The sequence below is a fragment of the Bos grunniens genome, chromosome 2 (assembly GCF_055505025.1).
Source record: "Bos grunniens cultivar Pamir isolate PY7600 chromosome 2, Bosgru_T2T1.0, whole genome shotgun sequence".
In the NCBI taxonomy this organism is placed as follows: Eukaryota; Metazoa; Chordata; class Mammalia; order Artiodactyla; family Bovidae; genus Bos; species Bos grunniens.
This window is the reverse complement of record NC_141166.1, coordinates 47,493,820-47,512,692: the sequence shown is the minus strand read 5'-3', so window position 1 is coordinate 47,512,692 and position 18,873 is coordinate 47,493,820. Positions and strand designations below refer to the sequence as shown.

Here is an 18,873-nt window from a genome sequence, read left to right as displayed (position 1 = left end):
AGCATTTTACATGTTTTATGTTATTTAATCCTGACAACAACCCTAAGAAATGAGTAATATTATTATTAAGTCTAGTTTAAGTTCCTAAGTATTACTGCTTACTATTTAATATGTAAGTAAAACACTGCTAAGAAAGAACATATCAGTAGTTGCATTTTACAGATGATGAAACTGAGGCTTTGAAAAGTTAAGTAACTGGTTGAGATCTCATAACCAGTTAGCAGTAGAACCAGGACTGGAGCCCAGAATTGGCTGAGCCCTAGGCCCTTGCTGTTAACCATAGTAGTATATTTTCTTTGAATTTCTGTTCTCACTGAGGATAACAGAATGACAAGATGCTAGGTAGCTATTTGTCATTCAGGATTCTGGCCATAGTGGGAGTTCAAGTGGGAAGTTTGAAAGACAAAGGGAATTTAAAATTTGGGCAGAAATGACGAAAAATTGAAGACTCTTGAGAGTCCCTTGGACTCCAAGGAGATCAAACCAGTCAATCCTAAAGGAAGCCAACCCTGAATATTCATTGGAAGGACTGATGCTGAAGGTGAAGCTCCCATTCTTTGGCCACCTGATGATAAGAGCCGACTCATTGGAAAAGACCCTGATGCTGGGAAAGATTGAGGGCAAGAGGAGAAGGGGATGACAGAGGATGAGATGGTTGGATGACTTCACTGACTCAATGGACATGAATTTGAGCAAACTCCAGGAGATAGTGAAGGAAGGGAAGCCTGGCCTGCTGCCGGGGACCAGCCCCGGCTGATCCAGGGTATTTGAAGGAGAGACGGCGTAGGCGAAGATCAGAAAACAATTGCTTAATTAAACGTTAATTAAGGATATAAAGAGTAATAGAATGAGGATAGCTCAGTGAGGAAATTCAGTGGAGAAAAGAGGCTGAAATAAGGATAGCTCAGTGAGGAAATTCAGTGGAGAAAAGAGGCTGAATAATTCAGCCAGAAGGTAAGAGAAAGAATGACATGGTGAGACCAAGTTTCGGTGAACAAGGCCCGCACTTTATTTTCCAAAGTAGTTTTTATACCTTAAGTTATGCATAGAGGATAATGGGGGAAGGGGTAGAGTCTTGCAGCAAGCCAGGCTTTCTTCCTGCAAACTTATCGTATGCAAAAGCTTAGGTGATTTGCATCATCTTCTGGCCCGGAGGCCTGTTAACATTTTAAGACCTTTTCTTCAGAAAACTTATTTTTCTCTAAAGGTGATTGGTCAGGAGCCACCCTCCAAAAGCATTAGATAAAGTTGCATTCCTACAGAGCAAAGGTGTGGTGGGCTATAACAAGAAAAAGAATTAACTCAAGGGTCCCAGGTTACAAACATTAAAGCTACTACTTACACCAATTATATTAATCAATACACTGCCAGGGACACAGCAGGTAAGGGATATGGAAACTTAGCAGCAAACATTGGCCCAACAAGTGAAAATCCCTTCACCAATACAATTTCTAATCAATCTTTTAACTACTCAAAAGAATCTGTGTTTAGACAGTTTAGAACATCTCCTGCCTCTCACAGTTGGGAGGCTCTGAACAATCACATGTGGCCGGAAAAACCTATTCAGGCAGGCTAGAGGATTTCCAAAGGAGTTTGTAGGTTGAAACACTGTCACACCCAGGAATTATTAACTGGAGCTGTAAGCTAACTCTTTTTTCAGAGAGGTAGTGGGGGACAGCCCCCCGTAAAGTCAGAGGTGTAGGTGAAGGCACAAAGCAGAAAGTAGGCAGACTCTGGTTTTGGGTGTAAATGCTCGAGAATTTCCAGGGGGACTCCTGAAGCTCGATCCCGCCTTTGCGTATGCCGAGCCTCCTTCCTCATGACCTTTGTCATGGGCGGAGTTCCTCACGCTGGCTCCCGGCAGTGATAGAATTCCAGTTGAGCTATTCCAGATCCTGAAAGATGATGCTGTGGAAAGTGCTGCACTCAATATGCAATATGCACTCAATATGCAATATGCCGGCTCCCGGCAGCCTGCTCCAGTCCATGGGGTCACAAAGAGTCGGATACGACTAAGCAACTGAAAAACAACACAACTAGGAGTTATTGAGAATATAATGTAATAGTTTAGAGCATGGATCCTGGGATCAGGCTGCCTGGGTTTGGATCCCAGCTCTGCTCTTTACTGGCTGTGTGACCTTGGGAAGCTTACTAAACCTTTCTATGTCTCAAATTCCTAATAATACCTGCCTCATAGGATTGGTACAGAGATTGCATAAATTTATTATCTATAAAGTTCTAGGCCTCAGAATAATATCTATCATATGTAAAAACTGTTTAATTATTAAATAAATTTGAATTTAGATTAAAATCAGTATATACATGCTGAAAGCAAACTTTTTTTGTAGGGGAAAGGGTGCCTTTTTACATGACTCACATTCTGTCATCCCAAGAAGTAATTCAAGAAATCCTTTGTTTTCTGGAAAAGCAATTCACTTATTTTTAACTGCACGGGGTTCCTTTGGTTAGTTTTAAATTAAAAATACTACCTTTCAAATACTTAAATAAGGGCTAAATGCGTCTCTAGTACAACCTACAAAATAATAAGGATGAGGAACTTATTTACAAAACAGATACAGATTCACAAACTTAGAAAACAAACAAGGTTGCCAGGAGGGAAGGATGGGGAGAATGGATAGTTAGGGAGTTTGAGATGGACATGTACACACTGCTATATTTAAAATGGATAACCAACAAAGACCTACGGTATAACACAGGAAAGTCTCCTCAATGTTATGTGGCAGCCTGGATGGGAGGAGCGTTTGGGGGAGAATAGATACATGTATATGTATGACTGAGTCCCTTTGCTGTTCACCTGAAACCATCACAACATTGTTAATTGGCTATGCTCCAAAATGAAATAAAAGCTTTAAAAATAATAATAATAAGGATGTGAGCCAGAAAGAAAAACACCAATACAGTATACTAATGCATACATATGGAATTTAGAAAAATGGTAACAATAACCCTGTGTATGAGACAGCAAAAGAGACACTGACGTATCGATCAGTCTTATGGACTCTGTGGGAGAGGGAGAGGGTGGGGAGATTTGGGAGAATGGCATTGAAACATGTATAATATCATGTATGAAACGAGTCGCCAGTCCAGGTTCGATGCACGATACTGGATGCTTGGGGCTGGTGCACTGGGACGACCCAGAGGGAGGGTATGGGGAGGGAGGAGAGAGGAGGGTTCAGAATGGGGAACACATGTATACCTGTGGCAGATTCATTTTGGTATTTGGCAAAACTAATACAATATTGTAAAGTTTAAAAATAAAATAAAATTTAAAAAAAATAAAATAAAAAATAAAAATAAAATTTTTTTAAAAAGGAAAAATAAATAAATAAATAAATAAAATAAGGATGTACTGAACAAGCCAAAAATCTCAGCTAAATCAACAAGAGCAGGCTGGTTTTACAGTAGGTACCCTCTTTGTGACCCAATAATCCTGACATCACCTAATTAGGGTACATACTATTATTACCTCCGATTTTCCAGATGAGGAAATGAGGATTTACTAATTTGGCCAAACTCACTGAGTGAGGATATAACAGAGCTAAGAAATGTGGTCATATTGGCCTATGTACTCAAGTCCAACACATCACAGATCTCACCACCCACTGGACAGGCCAAGAGAGGGGAATGAGCCAGCCAGAATCAGGCAGCTGGTGAGGCACAATGAAGATAAATGGAAAATATGGTTTAACCAAATGATGCAACATCAAACTCTATAAACTGAAGCAACGTGTTCTTTACAAAGTAAACACCACCAAGAGTCCCCAGGTTGGAACTTTCAAGTAAACCTTGTCCTGTGTTTATGCTTTATAGGTAAGGTCCATGTGGAAGGACAGGAACACTTTTACATGGAAACACAAACTATCCTGGCTATCCCCCAAGAGGAAGATAAAGAAATGGTGCTACACCTTGGGACACAGTTTCAGACCCATGTGCAGGTAACAGAGTGTTTTTGGAAAACGAGGCTCCAAACGGCTGTGTGACAGAGGCCCTTACAACCAGGCTTTCCACTCTAGGGGCCTTTTGATGCCTACACTCCCTGCACACTTGCCATTAGCAGAAGTCCAGAATGAAGGAAATGGGGCAGATATTTTCCTTAAAGGGCAGACCTTTCAGAGATCTGAAAATTGTGCTGCCTTCCCAAAACAGAGAGCAGAGTCTATCTTTCCCTTCTAACAACTTATAGTGTAAAACCTAATCTCAGGGAGGTCAAAGCCTTAATATTGCATTTACATTTCCCTTTGTGGTTCTTCTGAGTTGCATCTCTGTGTGAATGTTTTTATAAATCGGTGGCATATGGGTAAAGTGATTGCATCTTCAAGACATTTTCAGCCCAGCGCAGCAGCATGTGAATTCCAATCCTGTTCTGGTGGTTGAGATTTAACCTCACTGAGGCAAGTAAAGAAAATCCTCTGACATTCCCCTCTTCTGAAAAGTGGAGCTGTAGGTCCTAAAGCAGTGGAGGGCACAGGGGATACTTGGCCAGTTCTTCTGGGAGGGGGAGTAATGCCAGCCTCACTGAAGGAAGGAGCTGGGGGCTTCCTGGTGGAGCACAATGAGTGGGTAGCTTGAGGTCCTGAAGGATGGCGAGCCTCAGTAAGTGGAAGAAGCTCCCAGCTGCCATTCAAAGAAATAAACATGTATAACAGAACTAGCAAAACAGCCTATCAGCAGATACTTAATCCAGAGCCCTTGAGAAGATGCTGATGCTGAGCTGAGATGTAGCTGTGGCCTCCACTGTTGCAAATTTTGGAGTGGACAGAGATGGAAATATAGGCTTTGATGCTAATCTGCTACATGATCTCTGACAAGCAGCTGGATATCAATATCTTCTGTAAATTGAGGAATTTGATAAAGATCACCCCTGAGATCTCTTTTGGAAGACCGAATGTCACTCTGGGGTCCAGAGGAATAATATGTATGTCCCAAGGTCCATAGTTATTTTCCATCAACACCTTCTGAGGTGCAATCAGTCATGACAGCAGGCATTTCCCAGGGATAATGGGGGCACTGGGTACTCACAGCCCAAAGCCCATAACCTGGGCAGCATCAAAGGCAGGCCCAGTAAAGAATTTGAATAGATATTTCTCCAAAGAAAGTCTATGAATGACTAATAAGCACATGAAAAGATGCTCATGCGTGCCTGAATATTAAGTCTCTTCAGTCATGTCCAACTCTGTGCAACCCTATGGACTGCAACCCACCAGGCTCCTTGGGTTCAATTCCTGGTTGGGAAACTAAGATCCCACAAGCCTTGTGTGAGTGTGTGTGTGTGTGTGTGCATGTAAGTCACTTCAGTCATGTCCAACTCTTTGGGAACCTATGGACTGTTGTAGCTCGCAAGGTTCCTCTGTCAATGGGATTCTCCAGGCAAAAATACTGGAATGAGTTGCCATACCCTTCTCCAGCGGATCTTACTGACCCAGGGCTTGAACCCACATCTCTTAACATTTCCTGCATTGGCAGGCTGGTTTTTTTTTTATCACTGGTGCCACCTGAGAAGCTCAGCATCATTAAATCACTGTGTGTGCATAGTCGCTCAGTCGTGTCTGACTCTTTGTGACCCCATGGACTGTAGCCCACCAGGCTCCTCTGTCCATGGGATTCTCCAGACTAGAATACTAAAGTGGGTTGCTATGCCCTTCTCCAGGGGATTTTCCCAACCCAGGGATCGAACCCAGGTCTTCTGCATTGCAGGCAAGTTCTTTACTGTCTGAGCCACCAGGGAAGCCCACTAGAAAAATGCAAATGAAAAACACAATAATAGCAGTTCACTAGACAAACAGAGGACAAACAGTAACAAGTGAGAATGTGGAGAAATTAGAACATTTATTCGCACAACAGAACATGAAAAATGGCAGAGCCACTTTGGAAACAGCTTGGCCGTTTCTCAAGATGTTAAAGATACAGTGATCGTATAACCCAGCAATTTCACAACTAAGTATCTGTCCAAAGTGGACTTCCCAGGTGGCTCAGTGATAAAGAACCCACCTACCAATGCAGGAGATGCGGATTTGATCCCTGAATCAGGAAGATCCCCTGGAGAAGGAAATGGCAACCCACTCCAGTATGTTTGCCTGGAAAATTTTCCAGGGACAGAGGAGCCTGGCTGACTATAATCCATGAGGTTGCAAAAGAGTCGGACATGACTTAGCAACTAAATAACAACAAATATTTTCATTAGGAGTGACTCTTAATAGATATAAGTGTTCTTTGGAGATGCTTAAAATATTCTAAAATTAGATTACAAAGATGGTTGCATAATTATGTGAATGTTGTTTTTGCTCAATTACTGAATTTCTCTTACTAGGTAGAGAGGAAGTACATGAGTGATGTACAATAAACCAGTAAGTTGCACTTATGTGACTTTGGGAACTTACCTCTTTCAGGAATATGTGGCTGCAGCACTAAACATCCCAAGGAACAGAATCGCCTGTCACACGAAAAGAGCTGGAGGAGCATTCGGGGGGAAAGTGAGCAAGCCTGCTCTGCTAGGAGCTGTCAGTGCCGTGGCTGCCAAAAAGTAAGAGTTACAGTGGCCGCAGGGCAGACGCCACCTCTGTCCCCCCAGCCCCACACCCCAGCTTTCATCCCACTGCTCATGGCCCTTCATTTCCAAAGGGTGTGGTTAACACGTGGCTGCAGAAACACTGGACCTAGAGCCAGAGGGCCTGGGTGTAAGCCCTGCTCTGCCCACTCATTCACGGGGTCATCTTGGGCAAGTCACCTTGGTTTCCTCACCAGTAAAGTAGCGAAAGTAATAGCTACCTGTTTCCCAAGGTGGTTGTGTGAAATAAATGTAATCACTATAAATTTTGACTCACTGCACAGATGTAACTTGGGGTTACTTTTATGAGTTGCATTGACTTTCACTCGTTTAAATGTTTATGTTTCAAATCATTAAAATATATCAAGCTGAGGTTGGCTGAGTGGAGGGAGGGTCAAAATCCCAACCTAATGAGGGGCATGTTTTTTCATGAAATAAATCAGGTCTGTTGCTGCCTGGGAATGTTCTCTTAGCCTCTGCATGTTCTGGATGGAATAACCAGACTCCAGGAATAACCCCAACTTCTGTGAATTAACCTTGTAACTACTAAATTTCACTAAGTATATTCAGGATAAACCTAATTTACCCCTGGTTACTGCTCCAAAAAGAAAGACTATGAATGTTCCAGCTTGTTGGCACTTCCCAACAATAGAGAAGACTATCCAGTAAGTACAGGTGTGTAGGCCTTGGGAGCACTCCCGCAGAAGCGGGAGGAGTGTTCACTAGGCTCTTGAAGAAGGAAGAGTCTGAAACATGAAGAGTCTGAAACATGAAAATTCTGAATGCAGCCAGGGGAGGTTGACAAACGATTGTTTCTCAACCCTTTCAGCCTCCACATCCCACTTATAACAAATATATTATCCCCCTTTTAATGTCCCTAGATGAAATTAATAATAGTATAACCTGGTTAACATATAATTGCAAAATAATCATACAATTCCTTGATGTAACATAAAAAGAAATAAAAAGGAAGGAAACATAACTAAATAATATGTTATTTCAATATCTGAATTCTCAGATGTGACTAAACCAAAATGATTACAGTAATAGGGGTTCTTTTCCCACATTTTAATACCTGCACAAATTTTCAGAATGTTAAGGCCTGCAACTACCCCCAACCCCGCATTGAGAAACCACAAAACTGGATTATCTTAAGCCTTCTTTATTTTAGTGCATCCCCCCACCCCCATCATGAAACATCAGCAGGTTAACAGAGTCATCTCCTACAGGACTGGCCGCCCAATACGGTTCATTCTGGAACGTGGTGATGACATGTTGATAACTGCTGGCCGCCACCCACTGCTCGGAAAATACAAAGTGAGTGACAGCAACAATTTCAGGGGACTGCTTAAAACACTGTCCAGTGATAACCAACGTATAGTACAGACAATTTACTAAGTTCTGTGCCACTTGAAAGGACATTGGGATGCTGCCTAAAACTAATCAGAATTTCCTATTGAGTTCATGGTCTACTTGGGCACCATCTTCAGTGTTCCTCTGGTGACTTTCACATCAAACCATGAGCATAAGCTGGGTACAGATCGACAGCTGTGATCAGATGTGTTTGTGTACAGCATGGTCTGGTTGTAAAGGACTATTGAGAAAACGATTTACTTGTTCTATCACTTTGCAGATTGGATTCATGAACAATGGTGTGATCAAAGCTGCTGATATTGAATATTATATCAATGGCGGATGCAGTCCTGATGAGTCTGAGTTGGTAAATAAGAAATACACCTTTCCCTTAAGTTACCATTGCACTGTTCTTCTTATGAATAATCATCATACAAATTAGACAAATTCTGTGAAGCATTTGAGTTAGAGATGACATTTGGATAAGTGGTTTTGAATACTTGATAGATATGAAGGTTTGTGTTGTTCTGCTTTAACTCAGGTGATGGAGTTCATGGTGCTGAGAAGTGAAAATGCATATTATATTCCTAATTTCCGGTGTCGGGGTAGACCTTGCAAAACAAATTTGCCATCCAACACTGCTTTCCGAGGATTTGGCTTCCCCCAGGGCATAGTGGTCGGTGAAGCTTATATAACTGCTGTGGCTTCTCAGTGTGACTTAACCCCTGAACAGGTAAGTCATCAGTCAGAACACCCTAACAAAATTCCGACATCGCTGGCTCAAATATAAGTTGAATATCTATGTATATTAATAGATGATGTCAGCTTCCAGTCTTGAGGTGTCTGGTGCTAAAGAACCCGCCTGCCAGTGCAGGAGACGTGGTTTCATTCCTGTGTACCAAGTCAATCATAAAACTTATTAACCAAAACAACAAATAGCACTTCTGATTTTGTGGATCAGCTGGGTAGCTCTTCTGGTCTAGACCAGCTCAACTAGAGTTTTATAGTCTAAAAGATGGTCTAAGCTGGCATGTTAGTGGTCCTTGGGCTGATTAGTCTAGGGGATGTCTCAGCTGGGAAGGCTGTCTTTGCTTCACGCAGTTTCTCACCCTTGAGGAGGCTAGCCCAGATTAGTTCTCAAGGTGGCTCAGAGAATGAGTAGCAAGAATGTGGCAAGCTCTAATGCACAAACACTTTTCAAGTCTCTGCTTATATTGTCCCATTGGCCAAAGAAGTCTCATGGCCAATCCCAGAGTTGGTATGAAGCATCCAAGGGCATGAATAGAGAAAGTGGAATATTATGGTCATGTGTACAAGCATTCTAGCACAGTTCAAGATTTTGAGGAATTAATCTGAGAATGATTAAGAATAAAGAAAAACTGTGTATGAGTAAAAGGCTGTGGGATCAGGAGAATTTTGTCTCAGCACAAACAAATCTTGGGACAGAGTTCATAATAACAGTACCTACTATTGTTCAGAGTGGTAAAGTTAACTGAGGAAATGCACTTAACCTACAACCTGGAGCATATGAAGTGTTCAATAGTGGTTTCTATTGTTATTATTGTTAAGTTTATACATGTATGTTTGTACTTACATATCCATAGCCATTTCAATAATTGTTTTGTTTTTCAGAAAGACTTTCTTCATATCAGGTATATAGCAAAAATGCTAGCCTCACGCCAACAATAAACATATAGCCTTGAAATTCACTTTATTTCCCTGTCTTTCAGGTTAAAGAAATAAACATGTATAAGAGAACTAGCAGAACAGCCCATAAGCAGACATTTAATCCTGAGCCCTTGAGAAGATGCTGGAAAGAATGTCTGGAGAAATCTTCCTTCTCTGCTAGGAAACTGGCTGCCGAGGAATTTAACAAAAAGAACTCCTGGAAGAAGAGGGGCTTGCTGCGGTCCCCATGAAATTTACAGTTGGGATGCCCACAGCCTCTACAATCAGGTGAGGTCAAGGCGGGCGTCTCTGGCAGAGAGACGTGATTGTCTCTCACGATCATGTGTGAGGCGGGATGGCCCCCTCCAGGGAGAAAAAGAAATGGGGCGCTTTCCTATAGCAGGAAACACAGTGGATTTAGGCAAACGTTGGAAACCACAGGTATTGGAGCAGACCTGGGGCAATGCAGTCCCAGGGACCTTAGAAACAATCAACAGATAAAGTCCAGCTCAGGGGGTTAGGCCTTGGACTGGGCCCCAAAAGTGATTATTGTAGTATGGCATCAAATTTCAAATCCATGAGAGAACTGGAGGAAATAAGGATCCCTTCCTCTCTTTTCTAATTTCTCAGTGGCCATAGTCATTTGAAAGTAAGAGATTTCAAAAACACACGAGAATAGAGCTCTCCTATCCATACAGAACTTGGAATTTCTATACTGAGGCTCAGTGACTACTATGCCTCCTTTTTAATTCCATCTTAAACAGTTTTTCGTAGAGTTCTTATTTCTGATTTTTTTTTTTTTTTGGCTTCTATTCCCATCAATCTCTGAAATATTCTCATACCCAAACCCATACAAAGACAGGTGCCCTTACTGGTGTGAATGAGTTTTGGCCAAGCTGTCTTTTATTAAAACTAGCTTTAATATACGCTCTTCCTCAGAGTCTACTAACAAGGTAGAAAGGCAAGTAAGAAGGAGGGAGGGAAGGTCAGGAGAGTTTGGAGCAGATGTTCAGTCTTTCCCCCAGGTAGTATTTCTCAAGCCAGAATAACAGATCTCCTTTAAAGGAAAACAAATGTATTCTTGTGGACTGTCAATGGGTGCTTATTTTTTTTAATATTTTTAACTGTGTGTAACCACAGAACAAATAATAAGCTTCTTATAGCTCTTATGCCTTTATAAAATACAAATTTGGAAAATTAATAAAAACAGTACTGATAAATGCCAATAATGTTCAGAACAGTAACATTAACTTAATGTGGTAAATTATATTGCTTTTCTAAATTAAATTCTCACTTACAAAATGATGATGGCTCTGCTGCCACTGCATGAGGCATTTTGTATCCCAAACACGGCCAATTATCCAAATCACCTGGGAGTTTCTTTAAAAATGGGTATTTGAACTCCAAGTTCAACCTTCTACTGAATTGGAATTTCCATAATGGGACCCACACCGCTCCCCAACCATGATTCTTAAGGTCAGTAGCATTTGGAAATTATTACAACATCCTGACTTTCTTCCAGCTCCTCTAGTATCCAGGGCAGGTTGTGCCTGGAAATTGACCTATCCAAGTTCCATTTGTTTTCAAATTAATCTTCCTGTTTAGGGAGGAACAAACAATAGAGTTTTGTGCAGGTTGGGGCTTTGGAGAGGCAACACACAAGCCAACCACACAATGCCTGCAGTGGGCAGGACACTTGTGGGAGTGTGGCTGAGCCACACTGCATGCCTCTGCACTTGTGTTTGCAAGTCTGGGGCTTATTGACAGGGCTTGTCTGTAGCTATCTGTAAAGGCTTTCCTCTCCAGGATAAACAATGAGAGGTTGGCTCACTGAAGCAAAGCCATTCGTCGGGTAACCTCAGCTAAACTCATGGCAACATTTGGCCACATCAGCGTCCAAACTGGTATTATAATTATTATCCCCAGGCTGCTGCTCTTGTCCACATCTATCTCGATGGCTCCGTCTTGGTGAGTCACAGTGGCTGTGAACTAGGACAAGGTCTTCACACCAAAATGATCCAGGTGAGATATGTATTCCTTTTCTCCACTGTGGAAGATCGTAGCTGGACCTCAACCTTGTCTGCATATGCTGTCCTAAACTAGATGTCCTAGAGTGACTGTACTGCTGTGCAGCTACTGTGAAAGAGGCATAAAAGAAAACACAAACAGATTCTTCGGTTGGCCACAAAGAAAACCGCGTATGCTTCACAGTGCCCATTTAAAATCTTCTGAATTATATAATCAACATATGAAATCACCAATGTTCCCTTAAATGTTCATCAGTACAGGGTAGCCAGGTTTTATACTCAGTTCAAAAAAGAATTAAAAGGTTTTTAACTTGTGGGGAGGGTAAAGTCAATGAAATAAACAGTATTTTTCTTCTGCTCCTGACAGGTGGCAAGTCGTGAACTGAACATCCCTGAGTCGTATATACACCTGTCTGAGACGAACACTACCACGGTTTCCAATGCGACCTTCACAGCTGGCTCAATGGGGGCAGACATCAACGGGAAGGCTGTGCAGGTGACTTTTTTTTTCATTTCTCAGTCACCCAGGTGACCGTGCTGGAAGGGACCTTGTCCCATCCCTTCTTTTATGGAACATGAAACTGAGGCCAAGAGGGGTCAAGCAGGTGGTTCTAGATCTCTCAGCTAATCACTGGCAGAACCAAGACTCCAAGTGGTTCCAGCTCCCTCTGTGGGCTTCTCTCCCTTGAATAAAATCTACCTCTGCTGCCGCCGCTGCTGCTAAGTCGCTTCAGTTGTGTCCGACTCTGTGCGACCCCACAGACGGCAGCCCACCAGGCTCCCCTGTCCCTGGGATTCTCCAGGCAAGTCTACCTCTAATTGTTCTAATAACTCTAAGATCACTTAAAATCCATTTTGGGGGGCCTTGCCACATGGCATGCAAGATCTTATTTCAACTAGGGATTGAACCCATATGCCCTTGCAGTAGAAGCACAGAGTCCTAACCACTGGGCCACCAGGAAAGTCCCCCATTGGTCTCTTTTATCTCATTTCAGTAATTTAAATGTCCAATCCAAAATTCCAAAATGTACTTCAAATTCCACTGTCTTTGCTACTTCCCAGCTTGGGCCTGCAGGCGTAAAGGGGCAGGCATGGCTTCTCTCCATTTCTCTCCCTACCCTTTCTCCCCCTGCCACCATCCTCCTCACCTACATTTCAGACCCTTATAAAGTCCAAGGAAGAGCGAGCACAGAGGTGAGAGGCAGAACAGGTCTTACTTGGCTGGCATCAGAGTAATCTGACTGTGCCACGTCTGATTCCTCCCCTCGTGGGTGCCATCGTGAGCTCCCTAGAGAGCCCCTTCCAGGCAGCTTTAACCTGGGCCATGCCTCTCTATGGCTTTAGCCACTTGTGACCTGCCCCAGCCCCACCCTGAGCCCCAGGCCAGCTGCCTCCTCTTTCTACTGAGGGGCCTCCCCACTTTCAGGAAGCTCTGATACAGGAAAGTAAAAGTGAAAGTCACTCAGTCGTGTCTGACTCTTTGTGACCCCATGGCCTATACAGCCCATGGAATTCTCCAGGCCAGAATACTGGAGTGGGTAGCCTTTCCTTTCTCCAGGGGATCTTCCCAACCCAGGGATCGAACCCAGGTCTCCCACACTATGGACGGATTCTTTACCAGCTGAGCCACAAGGGAAGCTCTGATACAGGGGGTCCTTTTAAATCTAGAGATTAGAGGTTAGCCAGAGCTGGGAGGCAGGGCAACAGAAATTATGTCATAACAGTTATAGAGTCACCAAAAAATACATACAAGAATAAGATTGCTTTCAAAAATCAGTGGGCAAAGTACAGCTTACAACATGGAAACTTCGTTTATTAATAGAACTATGTGGATATTGCTGGGCCACCTTTGAGACAAAATAAAATCCTTCACCTGAAGTCTAAAAATGTAGGAGATCTCAAAACGAAGCCTTCCTACACACTGGCTTCCGCTGTCTGATTTGGACAGAGCTGTGTCTGGCAGATCCAGAGAGAGCTACTTGGGAGGAAAGGAGGAGAATTTGGTCACCCAGTTGCCATCAGGCCTCCCACAGCTTTGCAGTGGGTTTCCATGGTGGGTTAATTACGAAGAGCTTTTGAGGTTCACAGCTTCCCAAGGCTCTAGACTCTTTGTCAGCCAACCATCATGCCAGATTTTCAAAAGAACCACGTGGAGCAGAAGCTGGGGCTTCATTGGCTGCAAAGGAGACAGTGGCTCTAGCCCTGTGTACATAGGCTGTCCGTTGGCTGAGGAAAGTGAAGTTGTTAATTTCAGAACCCCAGAATTCTTTTTTAAATCTCAAGTCATTTATATGGGAGTAAAGTATAGGAAATAGCTATAAAAAAGAAAAAAATGCCTTGCAGAGAAGTCCTGAATAATTTCAAATTAAAAGCATCAGTAAGAGGATGAGGTAAATCAATACACATTAGTACATTTAGGCCTACAGAAGTAGAGATTGACGAAGTATTAAATACCACAAAGCATAGAAAGCAGCAAGCAGAGAAGACTGCTTTCATTTTGATTTTGTCTTCTGAATTTTGTCTTAAAATGGAATGGTTAAATACAGAGAAAAAAAATATCACCCAGGGCGGCATCCACAGCACAGACACCACCCAGAACATGTGTACCTCTGGGGACTGGTGGTGAATGGGGGGATGGTGCCTCCCAGAGCTGGCCCTCCAGGGCCCCAGCCTGCCACCGGCAGCCTCTTACCTGCAGACTTGATTCAGAAGCAGACTCCGGTCTTCAGGGACCCGAGCTCTGGGGAATGCATATCAAGGTCTTGGAGTAACTCTGAAGCACCTCTCCCTGGGCTCAGCATGGGGAAAGCTCTGCCTGCCCCTCCTCCCTGAAGAGACGGAGACCCCAGGGCACCAACATCCTTCTCCTTGTGACACCCTCTCCCTCATTACAAGTTTCTAGTCTCCTGGCTTCAGCCCTCTGATCCCACTGAGGCGGGTGAGGGAGTGTGTGTGCAGCCACCCTTTCTCTGCATGACCTGCATAGGAGGTAGAGCACCTCGATTTGGAATGAGGGGCTGTTTGTCAGCTACCAGTCTCATTCTTGTGGGTCCTTAGCCTAAAATGAGTTAGCAAAGCCTTTTAACATCCTGTCAGTAAACAACAAATTATTAAATAATAAGAAAGAAAGAAAAAAAGAAAGGCAATGTCAGGTGTCATGAATCAGGAAATTATGAAAAGAGCAAGTGGAAGTGTTGAGAGTGCCATCTTAGGCGGCAGGGAAGTCAGGCAGGTGCTGACCCTGAGCCTGGTACCTGAACAGCCAGGAGGAAGCAGAGTAGGAGGCAGGCAGGAGAGGTGAGACAGAGAACTGAGGGCGGAGGCGGGCTGTACCTGCTCACTGTTAAAGCTGGATAAGGTTGTAAGTGGAGAATATTGTACTACCCTCCTTACTTTGGTGTATTTCAAATTTTTCTATAATGCAAAGGAAGCCATAAACATTAGTATCTGACATTTGGAGCTTCAATAGGAGGAGGTGACCTTATCGGAGAACGTAAAGTGAGAGAATTCTATGTAGGAAGAAAAGGCATTTAGGAGGTTATACAAGATGGCAAAATTCTCTACAACATCTCACTTTCTTAAGGGAAAACTTACCTCAGGAGCCCCTCGCACTGTTGAGTGTAAAGCTTTGCACAGGAGCATGTGGTCAGGGTGCCAGTAAGGGGAAGAACAGCTGAGCTTCAAACAGGCGGGAACTCTGACTCAAGTTTGTCTTGAATGTGGCACCCTTGTAGAAGGTACCTGTTGGTAATGAGGTCAGTATTGAAAAATCGAATGAGCCAGCAAAGGCGGATTTATGAAAACAGGGATCTCCCTGATACATGAGAAGCGAGAGGCCATTTCCCAAAGACAAGAAGACAGAATAGAAGAAATAGAAACCAAGAGAGGGTGTGGGGGGGGGGGGTTTTAGTCTGAGAGGAGTAACTAAGGGCAGACAAGTAAATAGATTTGTATTTGAATTGAGTGGAAGCCAAGCTGAGGCCCACCAACACCTGGGGATCAGTGGGGGTAATCTTAAGGGTCTGAGATTTCATCTCAATAATTTTTATCTTCATTTCAATGAAAATCTTTGAAAAATTAAAGCAGGCATGTTTTGCATCATCAGAATGACCACTTTATAAGTGGAGTATTGCCAAGAGATCTCTTTGTCCACATTTGGGACCAAGAAGTATACTTTGTGTCAAGGTAACAATAGCAGAGATGGACTTGATACATGAATGATGTTTCCTTGCCCAGTGAATAGCAAATGATGGCAAAGTACGAAGTGCAAAATAAAAATCCATAGCAATTTAAATAAGAGAGAAAATTGATCCATCAATTGGCACACGCTAGGCACATCAACTCCGAAGTATGTATGCCTCAGCACTCCAGACCGTTCTTCATTCCAAGCAGCAGTTAGGCTTCAGGAAAACAACATCAGCAACCCACTAAATTAATGTTATTCAGAATTTTATTGGTCTATAGATTGGTTTGCATGCTTTGTCGTTTTGTTTTTGCTTTAGAGTTATCAAAGAGCTATAACTATAAACAGACTTTATCTAACTTTATGTTAACACATATTTAAACAAGATGATAATAAAAATAATTTTCAGTCAACACCTCAGGAGCCACAGGATGTCTGTCTCCCTCAGAGGGGTTCCATCCGTGACTCACATTTAAGAAGCCCTGCCCAGAGGACTAGGAAGCAGGTTCACAAAACTGATCATCTACATTTGAATTGATTTAAGTATTTTGCTGTTCCCTGAGGCCTTCATTTCTGATATTTCAAATATTTCTTTTTAGAATGCCTGCCAAATTCTTAAGGCCCGTCTTGAGCCAGTCATCAGGAAAAACCCCAGGGGAACGTGGGAGGCGTGGGTAAGTGTTTTCTTTATCACCCTTGCCCGGAAAAGGGCAGATACACCCAGGTGGGTCAAATCCTGCGTGCATGGACCAATTTGTGGTGCCCTTTCAAGGACAAAAAATTTCTTAACATTACTTCTGCTTTTCCAAAAGAGTAAGAGAGATGTCTGTGTTCCCTGCAATATGACTTTATTTCAGAGCCCAGTCTCACACAGAGCATGATGACAGCATAAGTAATAAGTGTTAGTCACTCAGTTGTGTCTAACTCTTTGTAACCCCATGGACTGTAGCCCACCAGGTTCCTCTGTCCATGGAATTCTCCAGGCCAGAATACTGGAGTGAGTTGCTATTTCCTTCTCCAAGGGATCTTCCCTACCCAGAGATGGAACCCAGGTTTCCTGCCTTGCAGTCAGATTCTTTACCATCTGAGCCACCAAGGAAGCCCCGATGACAGCAGAGGGTCTGAACAGAAACACACCCAGTATTGCTGCCCTGCCCTGTCACTGCCCAGGCCCCCTGGGCCTGTCCCATGGTGCCTCAAGGCCTTGGTTTTCTCACCAGAGCAACAGAGATAATAGCAGTCCTAATATCAAAAGATTACTCTATTTTAATAACTTTATAATAATTATTTAATTAATATAATTATATTAAATATAATAAGCTATATTTAATTAATATAATGATTAATTATTATTTTTTATTATTATAGCCATTAGTAGTATTATTCCCAGCCCCACCCAGTTTATTCCAGCAGGAAGCTGACATAATACACTGAGACAGCCATTCAAATTATTTGGGAAAAAGTCAGGGTAAGAATACATACATGCATATACACATATACATATATGTGTGTATAAAAATAGGTATACATACCTGTGTGCATACCTAATGTACATAAGTGCATGAATGCGGCCTAGCCCGTTTTCTGATTTAAAAAGCCAAAAAGGGTGAAAAAATAATAAACTTCATACTACAATCTCAAAAAATAGAGAGTCCTGGAGTACAGCCAGCAGCTGCCTTTAAGCGCCTCCCTTGGAAAGCCTGACCTGTGGCTTGTATGGCCGTGAATCTCACTCCAGGGGAACCTAGATACAGAGCTCAGTGCAAACTAGAGGAAGCAAGCCCCTCATGGAAGGCCTTTCTCTTGCTTTCCCCAAACTTTTATTTCTTTGTAACCAATCATCTCTTCCAGATTTCAGAAGCCTACAAAGAATCCATCAGTCTCTCCACTACTGGATATTTCAAGTAAAGGACATTCTTGTTTTGGCTTAGATTACACTTAGGCAAGGATGGTGTGCACTCAGCTATCTGACCAAGTGCCCTGAGAGCCCTGGAGCTCTTCTGGGCCCCTTGTCAACCCTCAGCCCTGGGTCATGGGGTGCGAAGGGAGGTGGGGGAGGACCAAGGACTCCCAGGGTCCGCCATGCTATTAACCAACCAGAAGGGACGCCATAGCTCCCTACGTGCCACTCTGACCATCCCAGCAACTGTGCAGTGGAGGGCAGGGATGGGACACCAGTGGACCTTCTCCCCACGTCTGCGGTGGTTCTCTTGCAACTCTGATCACTACCACCCAACTCTCAGGAAATGGGAAGAGAAGCATCAGCCACAGGGTGGGTGCTCTCTTCATCTCCAGGACCCAGAGCTCAGTGGGCGTTCAGTCCACTAGTGGGGAAAATGCCTTTTCTTTTCACTCCTGACTTCTCTTCTCAGAGGCTACCAGACAAATATGGACTGGAAGAAGGGGGAAGGTAACGCTTTCCCATATTTTGTTTATGGAGCATCCTGTTCCGAGGTTGAAGTCGACTGTCTCACAGGGGCTCATAAGGTAAAGAGCGGCGTTTGTGTTCACCATCTTCACAAACATTGTTTTCTGTGCTGTAAAGGTTCTCCCAGTGGAAGCACCAGGGACAGATACATAATTGGAGTCCAGATCTATTTTAAGTAAACAGTGTTTCCCATTGTGCATTTTCTCTCATGTGTTTTCAGCTCCTTAGGACTGACATCTTCATGGATGCTGCTTTCAGCATAAACCCAGCTGTGGACATTGGACAGGTGCGTGATACCCGAACTGCCGCCACAGGGGCTTTTGGTCAGTTCCCTTTAGAAAATTCTTTCCCAGAGTCCTCTAAATGTTGTTTATGCCTGATACAAGAATTCTACAATATACAGTATACACTGCACACACAAATAGATAAGATATTGGAAGAATATTCAAGAAAAAGTTGTCTTTTCTTCAGTGGTTGCCTTTATGGCAGGAATATGTATGATTTCTAATTTAGCTTTCTGATTTAGCCTCAGTTCCATTCAGTTCAGTTGCTCAGTTGTGTCCAACTCTTTGTGACCCTATGGACTGCAGCACACCAGGCTTCCCTGTCCATCACCAACTCCCAGAGCTTGCTCAAACTCATGTCCATC

The 18,873-nt window shown here is 43.2% G+C and overlaps 1 protein-coding gene across 1 annotated transcript in view; it reads left to right on the top strand.

Annotated features, from left to right (window-relative positions):
• The window catches only part of LOC147378052 (aldehyde oxidase 4-like), a 71,408-nt gene that overhangs the window by 42,061 nt on the left and 10,474 nt on the right, over nt 1–18,873 (top strand). Inside the window, 13 exon segments of the mRNA XM_086346700.1 lie at nt 3,832–3,956; nt 6,408–6,541; nt 7,795–7,882; nt 8,199–8,285; nt 8,460–8,651; nt 9,649–9,817; nt 9,820–9,862; nt 11,500–11,608; nt 11,981–12,109; nt 16,396–16,470; nt 17,648–17,700; nt 18,169–18,283; nt 18,445–18,510. Of these exon segments, the coding sequence (XP_086202826.1) occupies nt 3,832–3,956; nt 6,408–6,541; nt 7,795–7,882; nt 8,199–8,285; nt 8,460–8,651; nt 9,649–9,817; nt 9,820–9,862; nt 11,500–11,608; nt 11,981–12,109; nt 16,396–16,470; nt 17,648–17,700; nt 18,169–18,283; nt 18,445–18,510 (1,385 nt within the window).